The 11,390-nt window shown below is 39.7% G+C and overlaps 1 protein-coding gene across 1 annotated transcript; it reads right to left on the reverse strand.

Moving 5' to 3' along the window:
* Positions 1-494: 494 nt before the first annotated feature.
* On the reverse strand, positions 495-1,472 carry or60a1 (odorant receptor, family 60, subfamily A, member 1). Its single transcript, XM_076283055.1, has one exon. It carries the CDS (start codon positions 1,470-1,472, stop codon positions 495-497), a length of 978 nt encoding a protein of 325 aa, XP_076139170.1.
* Positions 1,473-11,390: the final 9,918 nt, after the last annotated feature.

The following is an 11,390-nucleotide window of genomic DNA, read 5'->3' on the forward strand; positions in this document are numbered from 1 at the left end:
GTGACCCTCCCCTCAACAAAGAATAAAAAGACATGACCCCTATTTTCCTCCGGTGGCCCCTTCAATAAATAACGACGGTCCCTAACTGAGAAAACATTGGAGAATCCTTTTTGCATTATGTTAACACATAATGTAATCTGATTAAAAAAAATAACAATGCAACTGATCTCAGCTGGTATTCTGACTATAATGGAGTAGAATGGAAATTTCACCCAAATTGACCCCAAACTTTTGACTGGTAGTCTATGTATAGGGAAACTGCCAGAGTGTATCAGTTTTGTATTAAATGGAAGGATTTGTTTACCTTGGAACATTTAGCAGGATGTAAACTGTTGGTCATTCATTTTAACTGAATATAGAGAACTTAGTATGTGTTAATTTCAATATAGGTTGTCTGAAGTGCAGAACAAACATATTCTTTTAAGCATAGCAGATAATGCAACCTTTTTTTATTAACATCCATTGAAATAAGTGGTGCTTGTTGATGATGATTCTCAAAAGAAGAACATTTTGTTTGTTAATCTATTTTGATTTAGTGTGTCAGTCTCAGAGTTGATGAAAACCACCCTTCTTCTAAAGATTTTATACAGGCTTTTTCTAATATCCTTTGTTTTGATTCCATAAATCAATGGATGCAAAAGTGGTGGTATCAAAATGAATTCTAATGACATCAATATATTAACTTCTTGAGGGAGAAAATGACTAATTCTGTTATAGATTACAGAGAAGAGAATGGCCAAGGAAAAATTAATAAATGTAATTAAATGAGGTGCACATGTCTGTAGAGCTTTCTTTTGTGCACTCGTAGAGGCTCTTAAGCTTACAGATATGATCTTAATATAGGACAGAATGACTAGAAACAGAGGAAGAACAACAAGTACAAAAATTACACAAAGGCCATACAAATTGCCAATGGCATCTCTAACACAAGATAGATTAACAACAACCAGATTATCACAAAACAGCTTATTTATGTTGTGACCACACAGAGGAAGTCTCGAGGTCAAATACACTTGGAAAGACAACAAGGATGTTGGAAAGAGGTACACTACAGCTAGAAGCACCTTCACTCTTAATGGTGTCATTATACTGTGGTATTGGAGTGGTTTACATATTGACACATATCGATCATAAGCCATTCCAGCAAAAATAGCATAAGCACAACAAGCATAGACATTGATGAACAGCACCTGAATTAAGCAGCCCTCTAAAGATATGTAGTTATTGTCTTTGAGAAGATTAGCCATGATCTTTGGGCAGACTGCAGTGGTGCCTATTAATCCATTAATTGCCAGGTTAAACAGAAATATGTACATAGGTTTGTGCAAACTTGAGTCAAAGTAAATTACTAGCAAAATGGTAACATTAGATAAAACAGTGCTAACATAAAGCAACAGGGTGATAAACAATACCCCATGATTTTTTGAACCTGGAGATCCATAGGCCGTGAACAGTAAAGTCACATTGGACATTGGCTCTGCTGAGAAATAAAAAAGTAAAACATTTAAATAAAGCATTGAAAAAGTAAAGTATTAAAAACTGTTTAGAAGATGAAAAAACATTATAGATACATTATGCAATATACCTTACCATGTTCAAACATGTCAGGATCTGAAGAGAGTATGATCGTAAAATCCTAGCTGTTGCTTATATGCTGTGTGTGGCCAGCTGATTGATATGCGTATTTATTTTTGTCCCTCATGGCATTAATCATCCAAGATTGGTGCAAAATGGAAGTCTGATGACGAGCCAAGACTGGTATAGCTGAAACAGGTGATCATTATTAAACACCCAAAAGGAATCAATTCACCCTTCGCTAAGCCACACCCGAAAACCGCCACAGGCCAATCGTGGCTTAGCAACCCGTCACTAGGCACGGGAGGTCTGACAAGCTTTTCGAGTTTTGCCATGTTAACCTGTGGAGACTGAAGGCCTGTGGGTCATGAAGGGCACTTATTTGGATGTGTGGTGCCCTAACCCACGTTAAGACACAGTGTAATAACATGTTACACTATAGAAACATGATATAATTGGGAACACATATTGTTCTAACTATAAAAAATGGCATATTGCATCATATTTCCATAACCGCGAGATACATGCTTCACGATGACGGCAAGAAGTTGTTAACAGACGTTCACCAAGATGTATAGCCCATCAGAATTACATTCATATTTGGCTGACTTCTGCAGACGCGCAAAAAAACACTGCCACTTCCCTCCCCATATTCCACTGATCACACATCAGACATCAGGGGTGCGTTTCCCAAAAGCTAACTACGCTTAACCCAGATTCGAACTCTTGGACAGGGGACTGATAACTGCTGCGTAACGGCGGCTGTCATTAACGCACTGCGCCACAGAATTGACGGCGTGGGTGAATAGGGGATAAATAACAATAGAGTAGCCTACACAACTGTTCCACCAGCACATTTAAATGACACGTGTTAAACGTTAATTCAAAGCAGTGGTTAATTTACAAGGTCAGTCTATATGAACCAATGAATTAACTTGATGACCCTGAGAAAAACAGATTTCACAGATTAAACTAAGGTAGTCCATCATTAAGTCTCTGTTATGAGACTTAACTGACTCACTGTATGTGCGTCACGTGCTACTAAACGTCATTAACCACCTTAGTTCAGACTACTGAAGTTTGGAAACTATCATGGTCCAAACTTACAAGTACTATGTAAGTACGGCAGTTTTGGGAAAAAGTCGTAACTAATGTTGGTTAGTTGAACGATGCATCGTACCACGTTAGTAAAAAGCTAACCTCCGTAGTTGTATGGGAAACGCACCCCTGTTTATTTTATTTTATGAAGCCTATACAGTAGCCTAGATCACCTGCCACATTCTCACTTGCAATAGAAAGATGCAATAGCCATTGGTCAAGTTCAGTTGAGTATAAACCAATTAAGATAGTAGCCTATACAAAAAGTACTTCATACTATCATAAAAAATCGTTAAAACAAATACCAATTTGCAATTTGACAAAACACTGGATTAAATATTGTAGGCACAGGAGAAAACTTGTACATCCATTGGCCTGTGGGGAGATCACATGCCAGTTGCCTCTCCCTTCAGTGCTATGACTCTGTTGATGACTTGATGTTGATAATTTGCTAACGTTAAAGAACTTTGTTGGCATATCGGTTGTGAAGACACTCTGTGTAGTTTTCACGGATCATCAAAGCTTGGACATTTTCAGCTGGTTTGGAAATTGGACTAATTTTAACATCACCTTTCCCCTTTTTAATTATATTTTCTTTTTTTTTCCACTTTTTATTTGTTTATTAGGGCCCGAGCACCGAAGGGCGCAAGGCCCTGTTGTTTTTGTAAGGATTATTATTATTATTAGGGCCCGAGCACCGAAGGGCGCAAGGCCCTATTGTTTTTGTAAGGATTATTATTAGGGCCCGAGCACCGAAGGGCGCAAGGCCCTATTGTTTTTGTAAGGATTATTATTATTAGGGCCCGAGCACCGAAGGGCGCAAGGCCCTATTGTTTTTGTAAGGATTATTATTATTATTATTATTATTGAGTATTATTATTGTTATTCTACTTTTTTGCTTTCCTGTTTTTGAGGTGGTTAACATGGTCGAAAACTCTTGAAATTTGGCACACACGTCAGGTGTCACGCAACGCAGTTAGGTACAAGAGCGTGACCCCGGGCGTGGCCCAGAGACTCGCTAGCGCCCCCTTACGCCCCCTTAGATGACTGATCCCGTGGTGGGCATATACTTTCAGCTACACACACCAAATTTGGTAGGTGTTTGTATCTCCCCAAGATGAACAACTTTCGTATGTACAATGCATTAGCCACGCCCAAAAGGAAGTGAGGTATTTGGGATTTTGTGCAGACTAATATGTGATGAAATATGTGATGAATCATGATGCCAAAGGAGGTGCTTCCCATGGGTGAAAACGCATGAAATTTGGCACACACATCAAGTGATACAGTGAATAGACAGGGATAAAAGCTTGGCACCGGGCGTTGCTCAGGAACTCCATAGCGCCCCCTTATGTCACTGTGACTTGTGGTTGGCATATAGTTTTAGATACACACACCAAATTTGGTGGGTGTATGTAACTCCCAAAAACAAACAACTTTTGTATTAACATGCCATTAGCCACGCCCACAGGAAGTGAGGTAATTGAGATTTTGTGCATTGTGGACATGATCAATTTTAAAGTACTCCTCCTAGACGGTTGATCTGATTCATGTCAAAGTTGGTATACATGACGCCGAGATGTTCCTGATTATAAATTGTGAAGCCTTTTTTTGATATGTTGTAATTTGACGAAATGGCGAAATTATTCATTTTAATACCCTTCCACATAAGCAATAAATGTGTTATAATTCACCATGCATGGCTTGAAATGTTTTAAAGCAATAAATGTGTTATAATTCACCATGCATGGCTTGAAATGTTTTAAATTTCACAGGTCATTGAAGACCATGTTAATGATAATATTTACATGCCCATAATTCATGTTTGGCATAGCGCCACCAACTGGCAACAGAAAGAATGACAATTACACTGATGTCACATGATCAATTTTAACATACTGCTCCTAGACGGTTTGTCAGATTCATGTGAAATTTGGCAAACATTATGCAAAGATGTCGCTGATGTTAAATTGTGAAGGGATTTTTGATATGTTATATATTTGATATGATTTTAATATCTCACCACATGAAGAGGAAATGTGTCATAAATCACAGTTCATTGAATGAATGGTCTGAAACTTCTCAGGTTAATAGATATCATGATTATGATGATATTCAGACACCCAATGGGCCTGCCTGGCATAGCGCCACCACCTGGCCAAGCAGGAAATGTGTCAGAAATGCTCTATGCTTTGAATAAATGGTCTGAAACTTCTCAGGTTAATTGATATTATGATTATGATGATATCCAGACACCCAATGGGCCTGCCTGGCATAGCGCCACCACCTGGTCAAGCAGGAAATGTGCCAGAAATGGACAATGCCTTAAGTGATTGATCTGAAAGTTTACACAAATTTTGGATATAATTATTGTGATGATATTCACATGTCTAATTTCCATGTCTAACATAGCGCCACCATCTGGCCAACCAAAAAGTGTATCAGAAATGTTCTTTGCTTAAAATGAATGGTCTGAAATTTCTCAGGTTAATATATATTATGATTATGATGACACCCAATGGGCCTGCCTTGCGTTGCGCCCCCACCTGGCCAAGCAAGTACATGTGGCAGAAAATAAAATACAAAAACAAATAGCACACGCATCAAATATGTACATTTCACAAATGAACCACGTCGGTGCTTTGTTGGATTCCGACATGTCACGGCTTGCGGCCCGCAGGTGCTCGGGCCCGCCATTGCCGCTTGCGGCTATATTTCATTATTGTTATTCTACTTTTTTGCTTTCCTGTTTTTGAGGTTGTTAACATGGTCGAAAACTCTTGAAATTTGGCACACATGTCAGGTGTCACGCATTAGGTACAAAAGCTTGACCCCGGGCGTGGCCCAGGGACTCGCTAGCGCCCCCTTAGGTGACTGATCCCGTAGTTGGCAAATATTTTGAGGTGGTTAACATAATCGAAAAGTCTTGACATTTGGCACACACATCAAGTGTCACACAAAGCAGCTAGGTAAAAAAGCTTGGCCCCGGGTATGGCCCAGAGACTCGCTAGCGCCCCCTTATGTCACTGTGATTTGTGGTTGGCATATAGTTTTAGATACACACACCAAATTTGGTGGGTGTATGTAACTCCCAAAAACAAACAACTTTTGTATTAACATGCCATTAGCCACGGCCACAGGAAGTGAGGTAATTGAGAATTTGTGCGTTGGGGACATGATTAATTTTAACATACTCCTCCTAGACGGTTGATCCGATTCAAAGTTGGTATACATGACGCCGAGATGTTCCTGATTCTAAATTGTGAAGCATTTTTTTGATATGTTGTAATTTGACAAAATGGCGAAATTGTTAATTTTAATACCGTTCCACACAAACAATAAATGTGTCATAATTCACCATGCATGGCTTGAAATGTTTTAAATTTCACAGGTCATTAAAGACCATGTTAATGATAATATTCATAATGCATGTTTGGCATAGCGCCACCAACTGGCAACAGAAAGAATGACAAATATAGCCGCAAGCAGCAATGGCGGGCCCGAGCACCTCCGGTCAGCAACCCGTGACATTTCGGAATCCACAAAGCACCGACGCGGTGCGTGTGTGAAATGTACATATTTGATGTGTGTGCTATTTGTTTTTGTATTTAATTTTCTGGGACATATACTTGCTTGGCCAGGTGGGGGCGCAACGCAAGGCAGGCCCATTGGGTGTCATCATAATCATAATATATATTAACCTGAGAAATTTCAGACTATTCATTTTAAGCAAAGAACATTTCTGATGCACTTTTTGGTTGGCCAGATGGTGGCGCTATGTTAGGCATGAAAATTACATTTGCTTAACTGTGATTATCATCACAATAAAGATATTCAAAATGTTTGTAAATTTTAAGATCGATCACTTAAGGCATTGTCCATTTCTGGCACATTTCCTGCTTGACCTGGTGGTGGCGCTATGCCAGGCAGGCCCATAGGGTCTCTGGATATCATCATAATCATAATATCTATTAACCTGAGAAGTTTCAGACCATTCATTCAATGCATAAAGCATTTATGGCATATTTCCTGTTTGGCCAGATGGTGGTGCTATGCTAGGCATGTGAATTATATGTGTGAATATCATCACAATAATGATATCCAATATTTTATAAAGTTTCAGATCAATCACTTAAGGCATTGTCCATTTCTGGCACATTTCCTACTTGGCCAGGTGGTGGCGCTATGCCAAGCAGGCCCATTGGGTGTCAGAATATCATCATAATCATAATATCTATTAACCTGAGAAGTTTCAGACCATTCATTCAATGCACTGACTTTATGACACATTTCCTGTTTATAGGGTGAGATATTAAAATCATGACATATTACAACATATCAAAAATCCGTTCGCAATTTAACATCAGCAACATCTTGGCATCATATTTGCCAAATTTCATATGAATCTGACAAATTGTCTAGGAGGAGTATGTTAAAATTGACCATGTGACATCAGTGTAATTGCCATTCTTTCTGTTGCCAGGTGGTGGCGCTATGCAAAATATGCATTATGGGCATGTGAATATCATCACTCCCATGGTATTCAAAGACCTGTGAAATGTAAAACATTTCAAGCCATGCATGGTGAAATATGACACATTTATTGTTTATGTGGAAGGGTATTAAAATTAATAATTTCGCCATTGCGTCAAATTACAACATATCAAAAAAAAGCTTCACAATTTATAATCAGGAACATCTCAGCGTCATGTATACCAACTTTGACATGAATCGGATCAACCGTCTAGGAGGAGTACGTTAAAATTGATCATGTCCACAACGCACAAAATCTCAATTACCTCACTTCCTGTGGGCGTGGCTAATGGCATGTTAATACAAAAGTTGATTGTTTTTGGGAGTTACATACACCCACCAAATTTGGTGTGTGTATCTAAAACTATATGCCAACCACAAGTCACAGTGACATAAGGGGGCGCTATGGAGTTCCTGGGCAACGCCCGGTGCCAAGGCTTTTCCCCTGTGTATTCATGGTACCTCTTGACGTGTGTGCCAAATTTCATGCGTTTTCAGCGATGGGAAGCACCTCTTTTGGCATCACAATTCATCACATTTTAGTCCGCACAAAATCCCAAATACCTCACTTCCTGTTGGGCGTGGCTAATGCATTGTACATACAAAAGTTGTTCATCTTGGGGAGATACACTCACCTACAAAATTTGGTGTGTCTAGCTGAAAGTATGTGCCAACCACTGGATCAATCACCTAAGGGGGCGCTACTGAGTCCCTGGGCCACGCCCGGGGCCAAGCTTTTATGCCTGTGTAGCTATTGTGATACCAGATGTGTGTGCCAAATTCCAAGACTTTTCATCCATGCTAACCACCTCAAAATTAGCAAAAAGGTGAAAAAATAATAATAATAATAATAAATATAGCCGCAAGCGGCAATGGCGGGCCCGAGCACCTGCGGGCCGCAACCCGTTACATGTCGGAATCCAACAAAGCACCGACATGGTGCATTTGTGAAATGTAAATATTTGATGCGTGTGCTACTTGTTTTTGTATTTTATTTTCTGCCACAAGTACTTGCTTGGCCAGGTGGTGGCGCTATGACAGGCAGGCCCATTGGGTGTCATCATAATATATATTAACCTGAGAAATTTCAGACCATTCATTTTAAGCAAAGGACATTTCTGATACACTTGTTGGTTGGCCAGATGGTGGCGCTATGTTAGGCATTGAAATTACCCATGTGAATATCATCACAATAATGATATCCAAAATGTTTGTAAACTTTCAGACCAATCACTTACGGCATTGTCCATTTCTGGCAGATTTCCTGCTTGACCAGGTGGTGGCGCTATGCCAGGCAGGCCCATTGGGTGTCTGGATATCATCATAATCATAATATCTATTAACCTGAGAAGTTTCAGACCATTCATTCAATGCACTGTGATTTATGACACATTTCCTGTTTATGTGGTGAGATATTAAAATCATATCAAATATATTACAACATTCAAAAATCCATTCACAATTTAACATCAGCAACATCTTGGCATAATGTTTGCCAAATTTCAAATGAATCTGACAAACCGTCTAGGAGGAGTATGTTCAAATTGATCATGTGAAATCAGCATAATTGCCATTCTTTCTGTTGCCAGTTGGTGGCGCTATGCCAAACATGCATTATGGGCATGTGAATATTATCATTAACATGGTCTTTAATGACCTGTGAAATTTAAAACATTTCAAGCCATGCATGGTGAATTATGACACATTTATTGTTTGTGTGGAACGGTATTAAAATTAACAATTTCGCCATTTTGTCAAATTACAACATATCAAAAAAAGGCTTCACAATTTAGAATCAGGAACATCTCGGCGTCATGTATACCAACTTTGACATGAATCGGATCAACCGTCTAGGAGGAGTACGTTAAAATGAATCATGTCCACAACGCACAAAATCTCAATTACCTCACTTCCTGTGGGCGTGGCTAATGGCATGTTAATACAAAAGTTGTTTGTTTTTGGGAGTTACATACACCCACCAAATTTGGTGTGTGTATCTAAAACTATATGCCAACCACAAGTCACGGTGACGTAAGGGGGCGCTATGGAGTTCCTGGGCAACGCCCGGTGCCAAGCTTTTATCCCTGTCTATTCACTGTACCACTTGATGTGTGTGCTAAATTTCATGTGTTTTCGACCATGTTAACCACCTCAAAATATATGCCAACCACGGAATCAGTCACCTAAGGGGGCGCTAGCGAGTCCCTGGGCCACACCCTGGGTCAAGCTCTTGTACCTAACTGCGATGCGTGACACCTGACGTGTGTGCCAAATTTCAAGAGATTTCGACCATGTTAACCACCTCAAAAACAGGAAAGCAAAAAAGTAGAATAACAATAATAAATAATAATAATAATAATAATAATAATAATAATAATCCTTACAAAAACAATAGGGCCTTGCGCCCTTCGGTGCTCGGGCCCTAAATATAGCCGCAAGCGGCAATGGCGGGCCCGAGCACCTGCGGGCCGCAACCCGTGTCATGTCGGAATCCAACAAAGCACCGACGTGGTGCGTTTGTGAAATGTACATATTTGATGCGTGTGCTATTTGTTTTTGTATTTGTTTTTGTATTTTATTTTCTGCCACATTTACTCGCTTGGCCAGGTGGGGGCGTAATGCAAGGCAGGCCCATTGCGTGTCATCATAATCATAATATATATTAACCTGAGAAATTTCAGACCATTCATTTTAAGCAAAGAACATTTCTGATACACTTTTTGGTTGGCCAGATGGTGGCGCTATGTTAGGCATGAAAATTACACATGTGAATATCATCACAATAATGATATCCTAAATGTTTGTAAACTTTCGATCAATAACTTAAGGCATTGTCCATTTCTGGCACATTTACTGCTTGACCAGGTGGTGGCGCTATGCCAGGCAGGCCCATTGGGTGTCTGGATATCATCATAATCATAATATCTATTAACCTGAAAAGTTTCAGACCATTGATTCAAAGCATAGAGCATTTCTGGCACATTTCCTGCTTGGCCAGAAGGTGGCGCTATGCTAGGCCTGTGAATTACAAATGTGAATATCATCACAATAATGATATCTGATATGTTATAAAGTTTCAGATCAATCACTTAAGGCATTGTCCATTTCTGACACATTTCCTCCTTGGCCAGGTGGTGGCGCTATGCCAGGCAGGCCCATTGGGTGTCTGGATATCATCATAATCATGATATCTATTAACCTGAAAAGTTTCAGACCATTCATTCAATGCACTGTGATTTATGACACATTTACTGTTTATGTGGTGAGATATTAAAATCATATCAAATATATAATTTATCAAAAATCCCTTCACAATTTAACATCAGCGACATCTTGGCATAATGTTTGCCAAATTTCAAATGAATCTGACAAACCGTCTAGGAGGAGTATGTTCAAATTGATCATGTGGCATCAGTATAATTGTCATTCTTTCTGTTGCCAGTTGGTGGCGCTATGCCAAACATGCATTATGGGCATGTGAATATTATCATTAACATGGCCTTCAATGACCTGTGAAATTTAAAACATTTCAAGCCATGCATGGTGAATTATGACACATTTATTGTTTATGTGGAAGGGTATTAAAATTAATAATTTCGGCATTTCGTCAAATTACAACATATCAAAAAAAACCTTCACAATTTATAATCAGGAACATCTCGGCATCATGTATACCAACTTTGACATGAATCGGATCAACCGTCTAGGGGGAGTACGTTAAAATGTATCATGTCCACAACGCACAAAATCTCAATTACCTCACTTCCTGTGGGCGTGGCTAATGCATTGTACATACGAAAGTCGTTCATCTTGGGGAGATACAGACACCTACCAAATTTGGTGTGTGTAACTGAAAGTATATGCCCACCACGGGATCAGTCATCTAAGGGGGCGTAAGGGGGCGCTAGCGAGTCTCTGGGCCATGCCCGGGGCCAAGCTTTTTTACCTAGCTGCTTTGTGTGACACCTGATGTGTGTGCCAAATTTCAAGACTTTTCGATTATGTTAACCACCTCAAAATATTTGCCAACCACGGGATCAGTCACCTAAGGGGGCGCTAGCGAGTCCCTGGGCCACGCCCGGGGTCAAGCTCTTGTACCTAACTGCGATGCGTGACACCTGACGTGTGTGCCAAATTTCAAGAGTTTTTGACCATGTTAACCACCTCAAAAACAGGAAAGCAAA

This window comes from Alosa pseudoharengus, unplaced genomic scaffold (genome assembly GCF_046254945.1).
Source record: "Alosa pseudoharengus isolate Yale_2024_CS ecotype anadromous, Long Island Sound unplaced genomic scaffold, YU_APseudo_1.1 YU_APseudo_1.1_scf_13, whole genome shotgun sequence".
Classification (NCBI taxonomy): Eukaryota; Metazoa; Chordata; class Actinopteri; order Clupeiformes; family Clupeidae; genus Alosa; species Alosa pseudoharengus.